We start from the raw sequence: 25004 nt of genomic DNA, 5'->3' as shown, positions 1-25004 counted from the left end.
CCTCCAAGCCTGAACCACCGAAGGCACAATGAGAGAAACAGAAATAGAAGAAAGTCCCCAAGAATACCAACATTGCGGTGGCACCCGTTCCACCGCTTCCTACGAGCTCTGCGTCTGAGGACGAGTTGGAGATTCTGGCGTCCGCTGAGGACCTCGATCTCGCCGGTCCTTCAGACACCATGGATAGCGCTAGCACCGGTGCTCAATTGGAGGCAGCAGGTGACCCAGCGGCGTAATCTGCCTTCTGAGTCCCGTCACGCCTTTCTCAGACATGGCCACTACCATCCTCCAGTGGAATTGCGGCGGTTTCTTCCACCATCTGGCTGAGCTTCGACAACTTATCAGCCTTCACCCTTTCTTCTGCATTGCTATTCAGGAAACTTGGTTTCCAGCAATGCGAACCCCCGCCCTCCGTGGCTATCGGGGTTATTATAAGAACCGGGCAGCTTATGAAAGGGTGTCTGGTGGCGTCTGCATATATATCCTTAACTCTCTTCACAGCGAGTCTGTACCTCTACAAACAGTTTTAGAGTCTGTCGCTGTTCGGGTGTGGACGCCACAGGCTGTTACTGTCTGCAGTCTTTACCTTCCACCGGATGGTGATGTCGCGCAGCATGTCCTGGCTGCGCTGATAGCCAAATTGCCGCCACCTTTCTTGTTACTGGGCGACTTCAACGCCCATAACCCTCTGTGGGGTGGGTCAGTGGCAACAGGTCGAGGCGCCACCGTTAAGCATTTATTGTCGCAGCTCGATCTCTCGATTTTAAATGATGGTGCCTTCACACACTTCAGTGTGGCGCATGGCACATACTCCGCCATTGACCTTTCAATCTGTAGCCCTAGCCTCTTACCGTCTGTCCAATGGAGTGTGCATGACGACCTGTGTGGTAGTGACAACTTTCCGATCTTTCTGTCACTGCCACAGCGTCGGTCTTCTCTGCGCCCTTGCAGGTGGGCTATGAATAAGGCTGACTGGGACCTGTTTTCCTCCACTGCCGCTATTGAGCCTCTCTCTAGTGATGACATTGATGCGGTGGTTCAATCGGTCACCACCGGCATCGTTACTGCCACCGAATCTGCCATTCCCCATTGCTCTGGGCCCCCTCGGCGGCGGACTGTGCCTTGGTGGTCGCCTGAGATCGCTGCAGCGATTAAAGATCGCTGGCGGGCGCTCCAGCATCACAAGCGACATCCCTGCATTGAACACCTCATCACCTTCAAACGGCTGCGTGCGCGGGCCCGCCGCCTTATCCGCCAAAGCAAGCAGGAGTGCTGGGAGCGGTATGTGTCCACCATTGGCCTCCATGTCTCTCCATCGCAGGTCTGGGCCAAGATCTGATGCCTCTATGGCTATCGGACCCCTGTCAGCGTCCCTGCGCTCTCACTGAATGGACTCCGACGAAATTGCCAACAGCTTGGCAGAGCATTTTGCTCTTAGTTCCGCTTCTTCCAATTACCCACTGGCCTTCCGCTCCATTAAAGAGCGGATGGAACGTCGGAGCCTTTCGTTTCGCACCCACCATCCAGAATCTTACAATGTTCCATTCAGTGAGTGGGAATTTCGCAGTGCCCTCGCCGCTTGTCCTGATATCACTCCTGGGCCAGATAGCATCCACTGTCAGATGCTGAAACACCTTTCAGTGGACTGCCAGCGACGGCTCCTCGACCTTTACAACCGCATTTGGGTCGAGGGTGAGTTTCCGTCACAATGGCGGGAAAGTATTGTCATCCCCATTCTGAAACCTGGGAAGAACCCTTTGGAGGTGGACAGCTACTGTCCCATTAGCCTCACCAACGTTCTCTGCAAGTTGCTTGAACGGATGGTGAGCCGGCGGTTGAACTGGGTACTGAAGTCACGGGGCCTTCTGGCTCCGTCTCAGGGTGGGTTCCGTGCAGGCCGCTCCGCCGCCGACAATCTGGTGAGTCTGGAGTCGGCCATCCGTACTGCCTTTGCCCGCCGTCAGTACCTGGTCGCTGTCTTTTTCGACATGTGGAAGGCATACGATACGACATGGCGTCATCACATCCTTTCTACGCTTCATGGATGGGGTCATCGGGGCCCTCTGCCGATCTTTATCCGCAATTTTCTGTTGTATCGTACCTTCCGCGTGCAAGTCGCAGCCTCCCATAGTTGCTCCCGCACCCAGGAGAACGGGGTACCACAGGGCTCTGTCCTCAGTGTCTGCCTGTTTTTAATTGCAATAAACAGTCTCGCTGCAGCGGTGGGAAATTCTGTCTCCGCTTCCCTGTATGCTGACGACTTCTGCCTTTACTATAGCTCTATTGGCATTGCAGCTGCTGAGCGTCAGCTACAGGGCACAATCCGCAAGGTGCAGTCTTGGGCTGTAGCGCGTGGTTTTCAGTTTTCAGCTGCCAAGACCCGCATTATGCATTTCTGCCGGTGCCGAACGGTCCATTCTGAGCCGCGGCTTTATCTTGACGGCGAACTTCTTGCTGTGGTGGAGACCCACAGGTTTTTGGGTGTACTTTTTGATGCCCGGTTGACTTGGCTGCCTCATATCCGGCAGCTTAAACAGGCGTGTTGGCGGCATCTAAATGCTCTGCGATGCTTGAGCCACACCAGCTGGGGCGCCGACCGATCTACCCTGTTACGGCTCTACCAGGCGTTAATCCAGTCCCGCTTCCCCATCTGCATTGCGGGTGCTGGACCCTATACTACACAGTGGGATAAGACTTGCCACTGGTGCGGGCATCATACTAGTGGAGGCAGGTGTCCCTCCCCTGCGGTTACGGCGCCAACGTTTGCTGGCCGCTTATGCTGCCCATGTTTTTAGCTTGCCCGGGCATCCAAACTATCGTCTCCTGTTCCCACAATCAGTCGTCCATCTGCCAGAATGTCGGCCCCGGTATGGTTGTACGATCGCGGTCCGCGTCAAAGAGCTTCTATCCGGGCTTAGGGTTTTCACTGTTCCACCTCCTTTCCGGGCCACTTTGCGTACACCCCCATGGTGTGTTCCTCGCCCTTGCCTTTGGCTCGACTTGGCACAGGGCCCGAAGGACTCAGTCGCTCCAGAGGCCCTCCGCCGCCGCTTTTATTCCATCCTGGCCACGTATCAGGGCTCTGGCATTGTTTACACTGACGGTTCAATGGTTGCTGGTCGTGTCGGGTATGCGCTAACTCTAGGGGACCATTCCGAACAACGTTCCTTGCAGGATGGCTGCAGCGTTTACACTGCTGAGCTAGTCGCCATCTTTCGTGCCCTAGAGTATATCCGCTCCTGCTCAGGTGAGTCCTTCGTTATCTGTAGCGATTCCCTGAGTGGTTTACGAGCTCTCGACCAGTGTTTCCCTCGTTCTTGTCTGGTGATGGCTATCCACGAGTCCCTGCATACTCTTGCCCGTTGCGGCCGCTCTGTGGTCTTTGTGTGGAACCCCGGTCATGTCGGTATCCTGGGCAATGAACATGTTGACCGCCTGGCAAAAGAGGCCACGAGTAAACGATCTCTGGATGTTGGCCTCCCAGAGACTGATTAACGGGCAGTCTTACGCCGCAAAGTTTTTGCGCTATGAGATGATGAATGGCGCGAACTGACAACGCGTAATAAACTCCGTGCTGTCTAGGAGACGACAGCTGTGTGGCGGTCATCCCTGCGAGCCACTCGCAGGGACTCAGTAGTCCTTTGCCGGCTTCGCATTGGCCACTCCCGGCTGTCACAAAGTTATTTACTGTGCCGGGAGGATCCTCCTCTATGTCGCTGCGGGGCGGCTTTTGACAGTGGCCCACATTTTGTTGGCCTGCCCCCTTTTAGCTGTGGTCAGGCAGACATTTGCGCTGCCTGATACGCTCCCTGCCCTTTTATCTGATGGCCCTGTTATGGCTGGCTTAGTTTTACGTTTTATTCAGGCAGGGGGTTTTTATCGTTTACTCTGAGTGTTTGTTATGTTCTTTTGTGTTGGTTCTGGCCATTGGCCTACGATTTTAATCTGAGTTTTTAATGCGTTTCTCGGTGGTTGGTTTTTCTTTTTTGTTTCTATGGTCGGCCAACCACCGTCACACTCTGTGTGATTTTAGTTCGTCTTGTCTGGTTTTTGTCTAAGTCTCTCTTGTTCTGTGTTGTCTGTGATCTATTCTGTTACTCTTGTCTGTGATCTATTCTGTTACTCTTGTCTGTGATCTATTCTGTTACTCGTTTTTATTCTCTGTGGGTGTTTTTAGTATTTGGAAAAAGGGACCGATGACCATAGCAGTCTGGTCCCTTTAATCCCACAAACCAACCAACCAACCAAGATGGCAAAGCAAGTGAATGTATTACCAAAACAACCTTGTTGGGGCAGCAAACTGATCTGTAACTTATCTTGTTTGAAAACAAAAATCACCACGGGTATGATGATCCAGTCGCCATGATGTTTATGATGTTTGTTGCATTTCTCCATCACAGATCAAAGCTGATGATTAATATTTAATATTGCTCTCTATCCTACATGTCATAATTAAAAACTGGCTGAGTCTGTAGCCTATCTCCACAAGTGCATAACCATTAAAACGAATGAATTCATACACACAATGACCATTGGCAAGTTATTGTGTTCAAATGATTACATTCATTGTGGCAGGTTTTGAGAAAGCAACTTGACTAAAGTCAGCCTCACACTGATGTCCAGCAGCAGTTGAAATAGTGAATTACATAAATATTGGAGAGTGAAAGAAACAAAGACAGTTAAAGTATTGTTTGTACATCACTCAGTCATAAGATGGCAGAATAAACACGAGAAAATCTACAATCTTCAGATTATGACAAAGTATTTTTTGTTTAGAGTTCCCAAATACAACAAAAAATTAAATAAGTAGTTATCACATAGCATACGAAGCCTGTAGCCCGTTACTGCGGGATATCAGAGAGCTGGAGGATATGCGATATGGGAAGTAGATACAGGGTGATCACTCAAAACACACTTCACCATCAACAGAAGCTTACTCACTGTCATCATCCATTTGCACAATTTGTGGATGAAACAGGGAAGGTATAAAACACAGCATCACAAAAACTAACAAAATACTGAATTGACAAAATCGGTCAACCTGTGCCCAAATATAACTACTGATGGAACACTAACCACACTAATGCAGGTAAACCAAACATACGATATCCACCACTGGCAATCCAACATACTTACCAATACACAACTATACACACAGACCCACATACTGTACATACTACGATAATGTATAATTACAAGGAACGTTTAATAAGTAAAGCAACACAGTTTTTTTTTTTTTTTTTTTCTCTCAGGCAGTTTTGGGTGAAAAAAAAGGGCAATTTACTGTGTGGTATCATATAATGTTCATGCTTCAGCCTCTACGGTTTTATGACATTCCGATAGCTGGTGGCACTATATGTAGGATTCAAAATGGTGTCTATAACATAGGTGTGTTCCAAGCAGAGAACTGTCATTGAGTTTCTTTTGGCATAACACATATTCATAGGTGCTTGCAGAAAGTCTATGGAGACTTGACAGTGAACGAAAGCTCAGGGAGTCGTTGGGCGAGGCATTTGTCATCATTGCAAACCTGTCTGATTTCCTGTGTGTCGGCTGCACACAGCTGTGATTCTTGCATTGTTGGAATGTGTGGAAACTCTCATTTCAAGTGATTGACAAATCACTATCAAACACCTCACTGCCCAGCTTGTCATCCATCTCTGTTGGTAATGTGGATACACTTGTCCACCAGATGAACTCCGCTCAACCTAACAATAGACCATAAAGAGTAAAGAAGGACTGACTTCCATGCTTGGCCCAGTGAGGCATGCACTTTGTGATAATTAGTACATGGATGGTGGGGATTGATAAAGCAAGATGTTGGCTCCGATGTAGACAAATCTCCGACCATAAACAACACTCTGCACTAATAATTTAAAATCAGAAAATGAATCTGTTGCCCTTAACTGTGAACATCAAAATAACTCGCTAACAAACCACCACAAACTCTTAGAGTATTGTCACCAAAAGCGCTCGTGGAGTCCAATATCACTAATAACAATCACAATGTAGAAATGTAAACATTACACTCTAGTGTGTGCCACCACATACTCCAACAGGTCCTCTGCAGACAATACATTTCAAATACACTGCACTCCCATAATGTCACACAACACAATTAGGTTGAAGGTCTTAGCAGATGACTTGTATCACACGCTTGAGTTGACCCCAGGAAAGTAGGAAATGATAGTAGTACCAAAAATACACTCCACTCCACTACACACTGAAAGCTGGCTTGTGGAGTACAGATGTACATTGGCTTATAAAGTGTATTTGAGGACATAGAATTTTTAATCTTGTCTAGATATAATTGGGATTTGATTAAGAGTATAGACTCAAAGGACACCGATCAGTTGATTTCAACAAGGTGGTGTTGAAAAATGGCCTTGTCTTATCATCTGTAGACTGTCGGCTACTTCAGATGATAGACTTGAAATCTTTTATTTGTCATCTGTTTTGTTGCACTCACAAGATCCATTTTAGTTAATTTTGTGATGCTAATGAGGTAATATTGTTTTACATGGGAACAACAGAGGCAATTTTATATTGTTGATGAATGCTAGAGTTATCTGATATCCAAATCACCACCTACTTATTTGTTACTAATGATCTCCACACATGATGTAGGGAGAGGCAGCTATCAAAAGCTCCAGGATTTTATTTGAAGTGACATGAGTTTAAAACAAATGATTTTATCCAATGTCCAACTGCCTCTCATATACCTTTTTCCTTGTGAAATTAACTGCTACAGAGCTACAGTGCTACAGAGCTACAGAGCTCAACCTATACACCGCTGCTCAGGAGGGTAAGCATTTTGTCTCCATCTGCTAATGTCTGTCTAACAAAAGTTAATTGACAGATAAAAGTTGCAAATATTGGCTACTCTATGATCTGCGATATAAATTTAGTTGTTGCATGCAATGTAAACTGTCCATAAGCTGAACTCGTAAGTTAAGATTTTTAAACACATAACAATCTTATAATAATGAAATGAAGCACTTTCAAAAATTAACTAGTCCAGTCCTTGTAAAATAGGAAGATTTGATGACTAATAGTAGTGTATTTAGTTTTGAAAATGCTTCCCAATTCACCAGTTTTTAAATCTTATTTAAGGATTAATTCTTTGATCAGTTACCATACAGTGAATAACTTAATATCTTAAAAATATCAATTAATTTACAGTTAATCCAGCAGAGTCATTCAGAATCAGAAGTTAAAGAGGATGACAATGAAACTGAGCCAACATTAGCTGCTGAAGGCACTAAGGATGAAAATGTCTTTGTCAAACGGAAGAAAAAGAAGAAGAAAAAGAAAGCTACAAAACCAGTTTTCACAAATAATCGTAAAAGCAGTGATGATAATATTGAGGTGAGTGATTGACATACAAAATTACTTAGTGACTTGTAGACTTTCCCAGAAGAATAGCTTATGATAATCTTCTAGAGTTAGCAGCTGGGTCTTCAATTCAGATTGACACAATATTTTGACTGTCCACATGGCTGCTATCTTCCTATGGGACACTAGTGTTGTTGAGTCTCTTTAAACTGATGCTATACTGGAACCATTGCCCTTATTTAGAGCAGCAGAGATCTCTTAGTGCATGCACAAAGTCTCGTGAATAGTGCCCCTACTACATAAGATACTAGCAACACTGCTGTTGGTGCTGCAAACAAAAATGAGGTATCACTGATTTCTTCTGCCAATTGAGAACATCGTGTTTTAGTGTAGGTCTGTGCAGGGTTTTATGACAAGATAGCCCTTGTCCCTATTAGTAAGATTATCAGCCAACCTATTTACAACTGATTCCATCAGAATGCAATACCAGTAATGAGAAGCAGCAGCAATCTCCTGCGTCTCATTACATTTCAGCGTGTGTCGACGATGTTCCACATGCCTATCTTCAAATGCACAAACCCGAAAACTCCACAGTGGTGGAAGCATTGTTTAACCAAGACACAAACAATGAAATATGATCGACACAGGTGCTTGCTGTCTCTTCTTGTTACTGAGATTGGTTTCTGAAGGACTCCGTTGAAATGAGGCTGGCTTATAATCTTATTAATAGGGACAACAGCTGTCCTCTGAGCAAGTCGTGGAACCTTGCACTGACCTGCATTAAAATGTAATGTTATCTATTGGCAGAATAATTTGATGATTATTTACAGCAGCAGTAACTTGTTTCCGTGTGCCTTCACCATCAGCAGCATTGCTACTAACTCTTGCAGTGGGGGCAGCAATCGCAACACTTGCTGCGTCTGCTGAGTACTATCTGGTGGTCTATATATGGCACTGGTTTCAGCATAGCAGCAGTTCAATGAGATGTAGCAACAGCTGCATCTCACCTGAAAATAGTGACTAGGTGGTCTGTCAAAATATTGTGTGATACTGATTTGATGATCCAGCTGCAAACCAAAGAAGTGTCAAATGTAACTGGGATCTTTGTGAAACCTTGTGCTTATTGTTAAACTATATTTTACTCACATGCTACCTACACTCATTTACTCATTCATTCATGTCTTGTGGATTCTGTTATGAAAGATAATGTCCAAGGATGTGATGTGTGTAACGAAGTGAGCTTAACTATCATTAAACTCAAATAAATTATTAGTGCTATTCATTCTTAGTGTAACAGTGGAATTAATTGGAATGCTATTTTTTTATGATGAACTCCGAATTCTTTGAGAATAAATTCTCTCTGCATGTTATGACAATGGAATCCTCTTTACAGTAAACGCTGATAGTTGCCATGCAAGTAAAAGTAAGTAGAGTCTATACAGTCATATAAATTGCGGGAAAGAAGATATTTTTAATTTTCTTTTTAGTTTGTAGTGATTCTTAATTTCTTGCTTTCCAGTAAGAAGTAAATGTAGTGGGAAATAATTGTAATAATTAAGATGTTCAAAAATGCCCCTCTGAATATATTCTTACTGCTCACTTTGATGATCGTAGCTTCACAGAATGCTGTAATATTGCATCACAGTATAGGCTTCACTGTATGGCTTGTGAGAAACGTACATACCTTCACAAAATTCCCTTAAAGCGCTGTGAACAAAATTCCACAGTGGTAGCTATTAAGGCGAAACTCTGATTAGTCTAAAACGTCTGGGGCAACATGGTGCACCCCTGTAATACACTGAGGTGACAAGTCATGGGATACCACCTAATATCGTGTTGGACTTCCTTTTGGCCAGTGTTGTGCAGCAGCTCAATGTGGCATAGACTCAGCTAGTTGTTGGAAGTCCCCTGCATAAATATTGAGCCAGCCTCTATACTCGACCATAATTGCGTAAGTTTAGCCGGTGCAGGATTTTGTGCTCCGAATTCTCGATTATGTCCCATAAATGTTTAGTGGGATTCATGTCGTGTGATCTGGGTAGCCATATTATTCCCTTAAATTGTCCAGAAAATTCTTCAAACCAGTTGCGAAGAATTGTGGCCCAGTTATGTGACTTTGTTTGAGAACATGAAGTCCGTGAATTGCTGCAAACAGTCCCAAAATAACTGAACATAACCACTCGCAGTCAGTGTTCAGTTCAGTTGGACCAGAGGACCCAGCCCATTCCATGTAAACACAGCCCACACCGTTTTGAAGCCACCATCACTTTGCACAGTGCCTTATTGACAATTTAGGTCTGTGGCTTAATGGAGTCTGCACCATTCTCAAACTCTACCATCAGCTCTTACCAACTGAAATTGACACTCATCTGACCAGGCCGTTGTTTTCCAGTTGTCTAGGGTCCAACCAATATAGTCACCAACCCAAGAAAGCTGCTGTAGGCGATGTAGTGCCATTAACAAACACCCTCACTTTGGTCGTCTGCTGCCACAGTCCCATAACACCAAATTTGGCTGCATTGTCCTAATGGATACATTCATTGCACACAACACATTGATTTCTGCGGTTATTTCGTGTAGTGTTGCTTGTCTGTTAGCACAGACAACTCTACACATACACCACTGCTCTCGATTGTGAAGACTGTTGGCTACTGCATTGTTCGTGGTGAGAGGTAATACCTGAAATTTGGTTTCCTCGGCACACTCGTGACACTGTGGACCTCAGAATATTGAATTACCTAATGATTTCTGAAATGGAATGTCCCATGTGTTTAGCTCCAAGTGCCATTCCCCATTTAAGGTCTGTTAATTCCCATCATGTGGCCATAATCATGTCGGTAACCTTTTCACATGAATCGCATGAGTAGGAAATAACAGTCCCGCCAATGCACTGCCGTTTAATACCTTGCGTGCATGATGCTATTGCCATCTGCATACGTGAATGTTGCTATCCAATGACTTTTGTCACCTCGTTGTAGTTCTTACTTTGCTATTTGTAGGACCAATAGAAACTTAACAAATCAAATGATCAAAACCCTTGACAGGATAAATGTGTTGGCTAGTTGTGAATACATTTTTAAGAGTTGTGTAATTCCTTTTAACTGACTTTTTCCTGATTGTGTAGGATACACATATATTTTTAAACAGAAAACTGTTACATGTTAACATACTTCTATTTCCCAATATGGAGAACATGCAAAAGTGATGTATTAGCCTGTGTTAACAATTGATCTTGAAATAGACCACGGTCATTAACACCTACTGATGCATTCAGATGGCCATTGGTAGAATCAAAAGATGGTTGTTTGCAAATAACCATTGTATTTCTGTTTGTATAGTGGGTGGTATTAAAGTATCACTTGGAAACAACCAGCTCTGACCATGAAACTTTGTGAATATGCTAGTTCTTTTCTGTAGATTAGCCCTTCAATGTGACACAGTTTTCCAATTGATGAACAACTTTGTGAACATTTGATTGTGGAAGTCTGCATTTTGGCTGTTCAGGAAATGTTCCACCTCATATATATCACCATAATTACAGAAATAACTGCCACACGTACTTTTGTCATCCAAGGAAAGAGGTCAGTTCCAAACTAAGTCTCTTTTTAGTTGGGGAGAGACAAGCAAATCTTTCCACTGATTTTGTCTAACATGAATTACCATATTTACTCGAATCTAAGCCGCACTTTTTTCCAGTTTTTGTAGTCCAAAAAACCGCCTGCGGCTTAGAATCGAGTGCAAAGTAAATGGAAGTTCTGAAAAATGTTGATAGGTAACTTCTGCCGTCGAATATATGGAGCGCTACACAGGCATGCTTTGCAGGCACAAGGATAAATACTGGCGCAAAAACCTCTGCGTCAGTAAATAAATTTTAAAAAAGGTGGAAGAGGAGCCTTTTTCTCCGCCCCGAGTTTCGACCACTGCATTTTCATACATTATCCAATGAAGTAAACACAAATTCCGTATTGTTCATCTTCGAATGTAGCAGCATTTCAATGTAGTATGAAAATCCGACTGGCAATATGGTCAACTCAACGTTCTGAATTTTTTCCTACGTGTGAGGAAGAGATGGTTGCTAATAGGAACTCTTATGAATTGTGAATCACTTGCAGTATTCTCTTCACCATAAGAATGATACGAATATAAACATTTTGACATGTATTTTTTCATGTTTGCTGCTATCTCATTTAAATCCTGTCTGCCTAATAAACTACGAAACAAGAGTGAGACAACAGCAAACGCGGAAGAATATACGTATCATCTCATGTTTATATTTGTATTATTCTTATGCTGAATAGTGATACAGTCAGAAATGAAGCACGGCAGTTGACTAGATTTTTAATTCTAAGATCACTCTAATTTCTGTGCAGAATGTAATGTACTAAAGAGGCGTCTACAAAGATTTTCAAACGGAGAAATATTTTCGCTAAATTCTCGTTCAGAACATCTTCTATCATACGCAGTCTGTTATTTGGTCCTTGTTGATCATTATCAAAGAAAGCAGCAGTGTAAGTAACGACAAATAGCAGTCTCTTGCCATTGTTTCGCTAATGAGACGATTCCTCTCTTTTTTTTCTTTTTTAATTGAAAGCGGCGGTAGCTTGCACAAAAGCAAGCCATGCCGCGAGAGGCAACATGTCGTTAACACTCATTATCAGAATGCGACAAACAATGCATGACACAGTACAGTAATGCATTTTCAGCTTTTAGTGATGTAAACACCTATAACAAAGAGAACGGCACTTTTCAGTTCAAAGAAAAATAAGCAATTGATTCAAACTAGACGAAGCACGTCAAAAAGGAAGGGTACCCGTATAAATACGGACGGAGTGCCTCACACATAGCAACGGCTACCTGGTAAAGCTTAACTGCTAAGCTTACGACTCGAACCAAACTACTATAGCTGTATCGTCATTCATTTGACCTAAATTGTGCCTCGTATTACAATGGACCAACTTTGTTTCGAATTGGAGGTGCGGCCTAAAACTTTTCTCTCCCCTTGAATTTCGAGTCTCAAAATTTCAGGTGCGTCTTGGATTCGGGAAACTTTTAGATTCAAGAAAATTTTTTTTTTTTTTTTTTCTTAATTTCGAGTCTCATTTTTCAGGTGCGGCTTAGATTCGAGTAAATACGGTAGTCATACATCTTTCAGCACAGCTGTTAAGCATTGATAGTGTTGGAAGGTGTTAGACAGTCAAGGGTATGTTGTTCTACAAAGAGAGACGATATGTCACTTTTGAACAGTAGTTCAAAGTTACTCTAGACTGCAATAACAATTGGCCATTGATGAGTCTATTATTATTATTTATTTGTTTATTTATTTTTCATTATTACTAGCACTATTTTCGGAACAGTGTGCATCACAGCTTAAAGGAAAAAAGAAAATCATAATTTCCTTGACAAAGGAGGCAGCATTTATTTTTAAGACTCGAAAAATTTTACATACATTTTCTAAATGTTGCAACATTGATTTATGCCAAGACCGCAGACGAGGCTGCACATGCAAACAAACAAACAAAAAAAACTTAATTTTGAAAATAAAAAAAGCTTCCTAATGTTCTGCAAAACTATATTCATTTGGTCACCAACCACTTTTTTGCCTTCTCATGCTATCTTCAGGTGACCTGAACTGGTGACCAAGTAAATACTATTTTACAGAACATTAGGAAGTGTTTTTCCTTTTTAATATTATTATCATGTTCTGCCAAGCACCAGTGTGAAATTCAGTTAATGTTAGACAAAGAATTAATTCTGTAGCTATTTTTCCTAGGTCATAATTGAAACTTGGTGACTCCACTTGAACAATCCCTTCGTGTCTGCCTGCATCAGTGATAGTCAAAGCTGTACAGGGTGTTTATAAATTAATATTGGGGTTGTAACGCTTTATAATATTTATTACATTAAACTTACCATTATAAATGATATGTCAAATGAAAGAGCAACTAAAACAGTTGTGTTTGGCACCAGTGCCCATGCGCAGCACGCAATGTTTCCACCACGGTCCGCTAGACAGCGGTAGTAGCAAAGATGGCGATTAGTGAACAGAAAGTGTTTTGTGTTTTGCAGTTTGCAAAGACCGAATCTGTAGTTACTGTGCAATGTGCGTTCCGGCTGAAGTTTGGTTGTAATCCTCCAAGTGATAACAACATTCATAGATGGTATCATCAATTTGAAGGTACTGGCTGGCTTTGTAAAGGGAAGAGCACAGAACTACCAAGAGTTAGTGAAAAGACTCTTGATCGAAATCAGTCTGGAAGGCTAGTCGTGAATCAAAAGTTCCCGTGTCGACTGTTTGGAAAGTTTTAAGAAAACATGTACAACTACGTCCTTACTGGTTGCAGTTATTACAGGCTCTAAAGCCGGCATACCATGGATTATGTGCAACTTCACAAACGAAATGTTGTTTCATGATGATGAAGATTTTCTGGATCATGTTGTCTTCAGTGATGATTTGACCTTTCACCTTAGTGGACATCTTAACACTCACAATGTGGGCACCTGGGGCCCATAAAATCCTCATGAGGTGGTACAAATGGAACAAGATTCCCCTAAAGTCACTTTTTTTTGTCATATCACGACAAATGCAACAAGATTCCCCTAAAGTGACTTTTTTTTGTCGTATCACGACGGAAAGTTTGTGGGCCTTTCTTTTTGGGTGAACCTACTCTTACTGGCATTTCTTACCTTGATATAGTAGGGCAACGGATCTTCCCTCAGTTGGAAGAAGACGAGGCAGAGAACTTCACTTTCCAGCAAGATGGTGCGCTACCTCACTGGCATAGCGAAGTACGCGATTGGTTGAACTTTACTCTACCCAAGCAACGTATAGGCTGCAAGGGGCCCAATGACGGGGCTTGCTTTGCATGGCTTCCATATTCACCTGACCTAACGCCATGCAATCTTTTCCTTTGGGGCTTCATCAAGGATCGTGTGTATGTGCCTCCGCTACCAGCAGACCTCCCTGAATTAAAAAACCGTTTGAAGCAGCTGTTGCTACAATCACTGAAGACACACTTATCAATGTTTGTGAAGAACTCGGCTATAGACTTGATGTGTGCCATATGACAAATGGTGCTCACATCGAACATTTCTAAGGTTCTTGGTAAAACTGTTTGAGCTGCTCTTTAATTTGACATATCATTTATAACTGTAAGTTTAATATAATAAATATTTTAAAGCGTTAAAACCCCGATATTCATTTATAAATCCCCTGTATTACAGAACTGAAGGATTTGTATACAGCAAGTGCCAAAGGTTTCCTTTCACTCACATCAGTGTCCGCAGAAATATGAAAATCAAGCGATTAATGCAATTGTTGTGATATTATTTATTTATGATAACAACAAAAACAACCAACTATTGATGAAATTATTTAATTGGAGAGATAAAAAATCTACTCACCAAGTGGTGGAAGAAGACACACATGAGACTGTTGTGATTGGCAAGCTTTTGGAGCCAGTGGCTCGTCTTCCAGGCAGAAGGGTTGAAGGGGAAGGAAGATGGGTGAACGAAAAGGACTGGAGAGGTCTAGGAAAAGGGGAAGATTTTGGGAAAGTCATCCAGAACTGCAGGTCAGGGGAGAGTTACTGTATGGGGTGAGAAGGAAAGACTGGTGGAAAGTTATGAACAAACAAGAGTTTTTCCTTCTCAACCTATATAGTAACTCTCCCCTGACCTGCGGTTCTGGGTGACTTTCCCTAAATCTACCCCTTTTCCTAGACCCTTGCAGTCCTTTTCCTTCACCCATCTTCCTTCCCCTTCAACCCTTCTGCCTGGAGAAGGAACCACTGGCTCCGAAAGCTTGCCAATCACAACAGTCTTTTATGTGTATGTTCTACCGCCACTTGGTGAGTAGATTTTTATCTATCCAATGAAATATTTATTTATCATGTCAGTTGAAAATTTCTGATGGGAACTGAATTGCAGAAAACTTGCTTATTGCAAGCAGCCAGATCAGTTAAATCATCCGCACATATCTTGTAACTACTGAAAGTTTAAATGTTTCTGTTATTATCTCCAAACCGTGTGTGCTTCTAACTCAACCAGTTATACATTATAGGGTGTCCAGTGAACCTTGAAATCCGGGAAAACTGGAAAAAACCTCAAATTTTAAAAATTGGGGAAAAAACCATGAATTTTATTTAATAACCTCGATGTGTTTTTTTTTTTTTTTAAATTGGTACCGTACCCATATTGCAATGTTATCAGTTCAAACCATCTGTGATATTTCAAATAGCATTCAAATATTCAAAGGGGAATCTACATGTTACACACATAATACCCCTTGGTGATCCAGTGTTTTCAGAGATTTGTAATTGTTTTATACTCTTTGAACTGTCGCATGAGGCAGGTGTGAGAGGTGGGGAGACATGGAAGAATTCGTTGCATCAAAGATTGGCATAAAGTACAGAGCAGCTGCTATGGTAGAAATACATGTAAGTAGTAAGCTTTTTAAAAGTGTCTTATAGAGATGTTCATATTCGGTGTAGTAGTCTGTAAAATTACGTTAAGCCTGTTGTAACGCTAACTATATCAACTGTTAAATTCTTGCAGTTAGCAACAATCGAAAACAAGATGTCACAGTCACGAAGAGTAATGACTGCTACCAATATGTTTCAAATAGGTCTCTTGGGCTACCGTATTTACTCGAATTTAAGCCGCACTCGAATCTAAGCCGCACCTGAAAAATGAGATTCGAAATAGAGGAAAAAAAAAATTTCCCGAATCTAAGCCGCACCAGAAATCTGAGACTCGAAATTCAAGGGGAGAGAAAAGTTTTAGGCCTCCAAATCGAAACAAAGTTGGTCCATTGTAATATGAGACACAATTTAGGTCAAATGAATGGCGATACAGCTATAGTAGTTTGGTTCAAGTCGTAAGCTTAGCAGTTAAGCTTTACCAGGTAGCCGTTGCTATGCGTGAGGCGCTCCGTCCGTATTTATACTGGTACGCTTCATTTTTCACGTGCTTCGTCTGGTTTTTAATTGATTGCTTATTTTTCTTTGATCTGATAAGTGCCGTTCTCTTTGTTATAGGTGTTTACATAACTAAAAGCTGAAAATGCATTACTGTATTGTGTCATGCATCGTTTGTTGCATTCTGATAATGAGTGTTTACGACCTGTCACCGCTCGCGGCATGGCTTGCTTTTGTGCACGCTGCCGCTGCTTATAATTTTTTTAAAAAAAGTGAGGAATCGTCTCATTAGCGAAACAATGGCAAGAGACTGCTATTTGTTGTTACATACACTGCCGCTTTCTTTGATAATGATCAACAAGAACCAAATAAGAGACTGCGTGTGGTAGATGTTCTGAACGATAGTTTAGCGAAAATTTTTCTCGGTTGAAAATCTTTGCAGTCGCCTCTTTAGTACATTACATTCTGCACAGAAATTAGTCATTTTAGATTTAAAAATCTAATCATTTGCCGTGCTTCATTTCTGACTGTATCACTATTCGGCATAAGAATAATACAAATATAAACATGACATGATACGTATATTCTTCCGCGTTTGCTGTTGTGTCACTCTAGTTTCGTAGTTTATTAGGCAGACAGGATTTAAATGAGATAGCAGCAAACACGAAAGAATACATGGCAAAATCTTTATATCCGTTATTATTATTATGGTGAAGAGATTACTGCATGTGATTCACAATTTATAAAAGTTCCTATTAGCAACCATCTCTTCTCACAGGTAGGAAAAAATTCAGAACGCAGAGTTGGCAATTTTGATAAACATCCCAAACAGTCTTGCCAGTCGGATTTTAGTAGTGCATTGAAATGCTGCTACATTCGAAGATGAAAAATACAGAATTTGTATTTACTTCGTTGGATAATGTATGAAAATGCAGTGGTCGAAACTCGGGGCGGAGGAAAAAAAGCTCGTCTTCCACCTTTTTTTTAAATTTATTTACTGACGCAAAGGTTTTGGTGCCAGTATTTATCTTTGTGCCTGCGAAGCGCTACATATATTAGACGACAGAAGTTAGTTGTGGCGGCACCTACCAACATTTTTCAGGACTTCGCTTTGCACTCGATTCTAAGCCGCAGGCGGTTTTTTGGATTACAAAAGCTGGAAAAAAAGTGCGGCTTAGATTCGAGTAAATACGGTAGATGACTGCCTGGTAGATCTCTGGGGCTTGGTGACTGCTTGATGGTGACAGTCTGACGTAAAGTTATGAATGAAGAAGTTAAAGCTAGCCATAAGTTTCACCTTGGGATAATCCACGGTCTTATGTCGATAAATCTGTAGCTTGTGAAGCGAAGCAGCAATAATGTTGAGTAGTAATGAAATTATATCAAGGCTGTTGTAACACCCGTTATTCAAACAGGAGGAGATAATGACATTTTGAACATTTGTAATTGTCTTATTTTGCAGTGTTTATACCATTTGTGGTATTAAGTAATAATTCACGCCCCCCCCCCCCCACCCCGCATCTTTTTTTTAGTATGTACTCTCCTGTTTGCATTTTCTTCCAATTGCAAGACTGCGTGACATTTATAATAATTTTTCTCGCTTCACCCTGTGTCGATGGTGTTGTAGATATGGACAGGCCAGAGTAGCTTCTTCATTCATTGTTTCTCTGCTCACATGCTCAAGTTGAAACAAATGACTGTATGCTGTATATTGGCTACTTACTACAACGCCACACACTGTTGGATCGTGTTGCTGGGCAGTAGTTCTAAGCAGTATGAAGACGGGCTACAAAATAAAATAAACACTTTCCTTCAAATGCTTTCATTTATTCGGAAGTACTTTCACTTTTAAGCAGTTGAATAAAGGTAGAAAACCCCTTAACGACGTAGTAATGAAAATCTGTTCAGACCGTCCAATAAAAGAATGCATGCTTGGTAATCGCAGTTCGTAACATTGTGTAACAAACAATAATTGGAAAGAGAATGAACGGGACAAAATTGTAGTATGGCTTTGAACAAGTCCACACCAGCAGATTATTTAAAATAGTGTTTCTACCTTGGGGATGTTGAACTTTCAAAATTTTCTAAATCACTTACAAGCACAATGCAATATCGAAAATCTTATGAGCTTCTATTTCTGTGTGTTGCTTCTGACCCCCCCAAAAAGTACAAATGCTATTTGTACTTGGTGCAAGAAAGTGATCAACATTTCTGGCACGGGGAAAAATGCTTTCAAAAGTTGCAGCGAGAGCATAAAACACTAGAGTTTCAGTGCAAATTTGCAAAAGTTGCTGCCACTAGGTGCATTCATGCAACATTCTGAACCTTCAGCAACAAAAATTTTGACAGTCATACATCACTCCATTTAGTACCAGTATGTTTAAGTTTGTGGATGAAATATTGCAGATTAAGATCTGTAAAAATACATTGTTTAAAAAGCAATATCATTGTATAAAACAGATAAGCAACTTATCTTTTGCTATTTAGTTGTTGTTCTGGAGAGGGACAATAGTATTCAGTGGTTTAGTTTAGGGATGAACCAGTAACACCCCCAATCCCCCCCACTCGATTCATTAAAGAATCGAACTCCCATGTTAAAACAGTTTCAAACGTCTGAAAGTAATGTACTGGTAGTAAAGTGACAAAAAATTAAACATAATGTTTGAAGCTAAAACGGCGAACATTTACTAAACCATAAACTGTTTCTCACTCATTATTTTATAGGGCTATGAGCAAGAATAATTTTAGAAAAGGTTTTAAATAAGGTGTGAAGTTCATTCTCAAATACATAATCTGTGTAATTTGCACACCTTGAATTACACATTCAACACGTGTACAGTTTCTAGCTATAATACTTGCCCTATTGTATTAAACCTTTAATGCAAGATTACCGTATTTACTCGAATCTAAGCCGCACTCGAATCTAAGCCGCACCTGAAAAATGAGACTCGAAATCAAGGGAAAAAAAATTTCCCAAATCTAAGCCGCACCTGAAATTTGAGACTAGAAATTCAAGGGGAGAGAAAAGTGTTAGGCCGCATCTCCAAATCGAAACAAAGTTGGTCCATTGTAATATGAGAGACAATTTAGGTCGAATGAATGACGATACACCTACAGTAGTTTGGTTGTAGTCGTAAGCTTAGCCGTTGCTATGCGTCAGGCGCTCCGTCCGTATTTATACGGGTACGCTTCCTTTTTCACGTGCTTCATCTGGTTTGAATTGATTGCTTATTTTTCTTTGATCTGATAAGCACAGTTTTCTTTGTTATAGGTGTTTACGTCACTCTAAGCTGAAAATGCATTACTGTACTGTGTCATGCACTGTTTGTCGCATTCTGATAGTGCGTGTTTACAGCCTGTCGCCGCTCGCGGCATGGCTTGCTTTTGTGCGGGCTACCGCCGCTTACAATTAAAAAAAAAGAGGGAGGAATTGTCTCATTAGCGAAACAATGGCACGAGACTGCTATTTGTTGTTATTTACACTGCTGCTTTCTTTGATAATGATCAACAAGAACCAAGTAATAGACTGAGTATGATAGATGATGTTCTGAACGAGAGTTTAGTGAAAATTTTTCTCCGTTGAAAATCTTTGCAGGTGCCTCTTTAGTACATTACATTCTGCACAGAAATTAGAGTCGTCTTAGATTTACAAATCGAGTCAGTTGCCGTGCTTCATTTCTGACTGTATCACTGTTAAGCATAAGAATAATACGAATATAAACATGACATGATATGTATATTCTTCCGTGTTTGCTGTTGTCTCACTCTAGTTTTGTGGTTTATTAGGCAGACAGGATTTAAATGAGATAGCAGCAAACACGAAAGAATACATGGCAAAATCTTTATATCCGTTATTATTATTATTATTATTATTATTATTATTATTATTATTATGGTGAAGAGAATACTGCATGTGATTCACAATTTATAAAAGTTCCTATTAGCAACCATCTCTTCTCACAGATAGGAAAAAAATCCAGAATGTAGAATTGGCCATATTGACAAAGATCCCAAACAGTCTAGCCAGTCGGGTTTTCGTAGTACATTGAAGTGCTGCTGCATTCGAAGATGAACAATACGGAATTTGTATACTTCGTTGGATAATGTATGAAAATGTAGTGGTTGAAACTCGGGGCGGAGAAAAAAGCTCGCCTTCCACCTTTTTTTTTTTTTTTAATTTATTTACTGACGCAGAGGTTTTAGCGCCAGTATTTATCTTTGTGCCTACAAAGCATGCCTGTGTAGTGCTACATATATTCGACGGCAGAAATAAGTTATGGCGGCACCCACCAACATTTTTCAGTACTTCCGCTTGCTTTGCACTCGATTCTAAGCCGCAGGCGGTTTTTTGGATTACAAAAACCGGAAAAAAAGTGCGGCTTAGATTCGAGTAAATACTGTATGTCTTGTAATGAGTAAATAGATTACAACAGCATTTTAAATTTCTAAGCTTGGTGAGTAATTGTATGAGATACGGAAAATAAAATTTTTGTCCCCCTGGAAGCTGTTGGGCAACTTCAGCTGGAATCGTGTTAGACTGTTCGTTGCTTAGTAAGTGTGAAGTTGGCTGTATGAGCTGAAAGAAAGTTAGAATATCATGTGGGTTGTGACTTGAGAATCAAATTTGCCCTGTTATGTACACAAGATTCTCAGTAGTAGATACGAAAAACCTCAGTTGCATTCTTCAGATTTGAGACACAAAGGTTAGATCCAGACTAGGGAAGAAACTATGGTTGCAAAGAGTTTTTAAATGGGAGGGAGTTGGGAATTTCATCACAATTTTAAGAAATATAAACTATTTTTAATCTGAAGTACAATTTATTAATTTGTAAGTGTGTATTATTTACTGGCTTATATAGATAGTGTCATTTATAATAGTATGTCCAGTAGCAAACAAAGCAATATATTCAAAGCCACAGAATGATCCAGGGAATCAGTCTACAGTGCAGTCATATTTTCTCTCAGATGACTTTACATGAACTGCTATTTTGTGGTGATTGCACACCATCAGGAATCATCTGTCAGTTTGGAGATCAGAGGATTGTCTACCGTTATTCCCTTAATTATTTACAGACAGTCAAATTGCAAAGAAAATGCTGTTGCAAAAATCAAAACTTTGTTACAGAATAGTATACGAATTGGCACAATACGTGAGACGCAACCTTGCTGACCTGATTGACAAATGTGAAGTGATTGTACTCGTATTTGATGACAGTATGAATACTGTTTTTTCAAAAAACGCAGATGGATTTACGTTTGGGACTATGATAAATCATTTATGATTAGTTGTTACATTGATTCTGTTTTTCTGAAACATACAAGGGCAAATGATTTGTTGAAAGGTGTAAAAAGATAATTGGGTTTGGAAAACATAAAAAAAAAAACTGGCAGTTGTCAGTGAGTGGACCAAACATGAATTTAAAACCTTTGAATGACTTCAATAAGGAAGTAAAAGGCTCCTTCGATCGTCTACAACTGCTACAAATTGGTACCTGCAGTTTTCATGTATTACATGGCTCTTTCAGAACAGGCGTATCCAACACCAATTGGGAAATTCTCATTTTTGAGAGCACTTTATTATTTAGTGCACAGTTCACCTCCACGATGGTCATAATTCACTGAGATAACCTGATCTTCATCTTTTCCTAAGACATTTTGTGAAACAAGATGGGTCGAAATTGCCAATGCAGCTGAAAAAGCTGTGAAAATTCTTGAACATATTTGAACTTCTGTCTCTGAGACAAAGAAATCGAAAACTGTTCCTCATTCATCAAGTTTCAGAGTTGTTTCTGAAGCTGTCATTGACAAACTGGTAGCTCCAAAACTGACATTCTTCAGTTCAACAGCATGCTTGTTGGAACTATTTTTACTCAGTTTTCAGAGTGATGTCCGATGGTTCCATAGGTGTATGATGTACTACATAATATTATGAACATTTTGATACAGCAAGTTGTGAAAGTAGCTGTCTTAAAAAGCTAAAACTCATCTTTATTGAAAATCAACTTATAGGATGCAAAGAATCTTATTACATAAAGACAGTTCAATCTGGATTTTGCTACAGGAAGAGTTCTGAAAAAAATTAGAAATGTACATGAAGAGAGAAGGAAGGAAGGAAAATATGCGAGCTTACATTATTGGCACAATAGACAAGGCACAAGAAAGATCATCACTCAAATACAACTTAACACATTCGATTTCCTGCTTGACTCCAGAAATCACATTACACTAGCTCATTGAAGATTGGTAGTATGTCTTGAAATTTTGGTATCAAATGGAACGACATCGGATTAAAAGGAAGTCCATGTCGAACTTGAATTTGTGGAGATCTACAGAGGTAAAAAGAATTGAAGATGAGAGGAAATGTTACAAGAGAAGTGAAAATCGTCTTGATAAATTCTAGATTGATATAATCAAATTACCTTCAAGGCCGTGCGCAGAATTCAGAGATTTTGTGCAAATTATTTTAACCTCACATAGAAATGGTTCTGTTGATCAAGGCCTTTCTTTAAACCTCAAAGTTATTGTTGAAAATCAAACAAAAAAGGCCTTATTGCTCAAAGATACATATATGATGATGCAAACCAGAACATAAATGGAGTTGACAGTGACAACATCAAGAAAAGTCTTATACACTCTTTTCGCTGTGGACATTCTTTGTACAAAGACGATATAAAACAAAAATCGAAGGAAGGTGAAAGAGAAAAGGAGAAGCGATTATCGAACAAATGAAATCAAGCTGAAATCAAAGAATTGGAAACAAAAAGAGCACATATGTTATGTGAAGTCTCAAAGATTTTGACACCTCATCTGCCAGTTTCCCCTCCACCAGACTTTTCTCATTCCACAAAATTCTGCAATTATCTGCCTCTCATGTTTCTTTGGACGGTACCATCTGCCAAACCAACTTCAAACTGCAACATGATGCCAAACTTCAGCTCTAAAAGCTATCCCACCATCTAATAAACTACCTCAACATTGATGTTTCCCTTCCTGTCCCTCTGCAGCTCTCCAGTCACACCCTCCACCACTGCCCCTCTCCTATCCCCCAACCTCCCTCTCCCCTCCAACTCCGGGTCCAGGTGTTAGAATAGGCTCGAGGTATTCCTGCCTGTCATAAAAGGCAACTAAAAGGAGTGTCTCACTTTTTGGCCCAATGAGTTCAGGTCCCATTCTATAGTTTGACCTGCCACTTTCAAAATTTTACAGAAGTGCGGGCCATATGGGGAAGGACGCCTTACATGGTGCACAAGTTATCCATAGGGCCCTGATGAGATTCATTATACCATGCTTCGTCATCTGTGCCCTGAAGCGAAAGTTAAGCTCCTCTCTTGTTTCAATCTGATCTGGTTTGGTGGACAGTATCCCACAACTTGGGAGGAGGCAATTTTAATTCCATTCTGGAAACCAGGCAAGAACCGTAGTGCCCCTAAAAGTTATTGGAGTGTCGCCTTTACTAGTTGTATGGGTAAGACTCATGAACGCATGTTCAACCGCTGCCTTGTCTGGCTGCTAGAGTCCCAAGGTCACCTGAGCCTTTCCCAGTGCGGTTTCAGGCACTACCACTCCACTACTGACAACTTAATTCTCCTGGAGATGGCGATACAAGAGTTGTTCTTACACGGAAACCATTTAGCTCCTGTTTTTTTTTTTTTAAAGAGGCCTATGACACTACTTGGAGGTACAATATCCTTCACTAACTTCATGAATGTGTACTAAGAGGGCCGTTTTTTTCCAACCTCCGATTGGCTGTAAATAAAAGAAAAATGTACAGAAAATTTTATTACCAAAAGTACAGTAAAGTTTTAACTTATTTTTCTACATCATCGCCAAAACAATTGAGGCACTTGTCATACCGGGACACAAGCTTTTCGATGCCTTCCTCAAAGAATGTTGCCGTCAGTGAGGACAGGTAAGTCTTGACGGCGTCCTCAAGTTCTTCATTAGTAGCGAAGCGCTGCCCACCTAACCATGACTTCAGTTCTCGGAACAGGTGATACTCACTTGGTGCTACGTCTGGGCTATACTTCCCATTTAAACTTTTTGAGGAGGTCTTTTGTCATGTTGGCACTGTGTGGTCGGGCATTGTCATTGATCAAAACAACACCAAACGAAAGCACTCCTCTGCGTTTGTTTTGAATGGCTCTGCGGAGACGACATACAGTTTCACAATAAACTTCCTTGGTTATCGCCGTAGCTTGCTCCATAAAGTCCACCAGCAGCACTCCTTTATGGTCCCAAAACACAGTGGCCATTGTTTTTCTTTTTGTCAGTGAATGTTTAAACTTTTTTGGCTTGCTTGGGAAAGCTGTGTGCATCCACTGCTTTGATTGTTCCTTTGTTTTAGGATTGTCATAGAGGACCAACGTTTCATCGCCAGTAATAATCGACTTCAAAAAAACGTTTCCCTCATTGGCATAACGTGTGAGAAACGATAATGCTGACACCACACTTTGCATTTTGTGGTTGGTACTCAGCATTTTTGCGATCCAACGTGCACACAATTTCTGATAGCCTAGGTCTTGAGTCACAATTGTGTACAAAGCAGACCTTGAAATGTCTGGAAATTCATCAGACAGTTTGCTAATTGTAAACCTTCATTTGCATCTCACTGCCTGATCAACATGCTCAATGAGGCCTACAGTAGCGACAGACTTGTGACCTTGTCCACCTTCGTCGTGGACATCTGTTCGTCCTTCTTTAAATTTTCGACACCATTCCCGAACACTACCATCACTCATAACATTGTTACCATAC

At 41.0% G+C, this 25004-nt stretch overlaps 1 protein-coding gene across 2 annotated transcripts in view; it reads left to right on the top strand.

Moving 5' to 3' along the window:
• LOC126259472 (transcription factor 25) overlaps window positions 1-25004 on the top strand; it is a 118034-nt gene that overhangs the window by 5200 nt on the left and 87830 nt on the right. For both annotated transcript variants that reach the window (XM_049956305.1, XM_049956304.1), the window contains exon 2: window positions 7183-7368. In XM_049956305.1, the coding sequence (XP_049812262.1) occupies window positions 7183-7368 (186 nt within the window). The remainder of the gene's footprint in view (window positions 1-7182; window positions 7369-25004) is intronic.

Source organism: Schistocerca nitens, chromosome 5, assembly GCF_023898315.1.
Source record: "Schistocerca nitens isolate TAMUIC-IGC-003100 chromosome 5, iqSchNite1.1, whole genome shotgun sequence".
Taxonomy (NCBI): domain Eukaryota; kingdom Metazoa; phylum Arthropoda; class Insecta; order Orthoptera; family Acrididae; genus Schistocerca; species Schistocerca nitens.
Note: the sequence above shows the minus strand (reverse complement) of the source record. Positions and strands in the feature narration are given on the sequence as shown.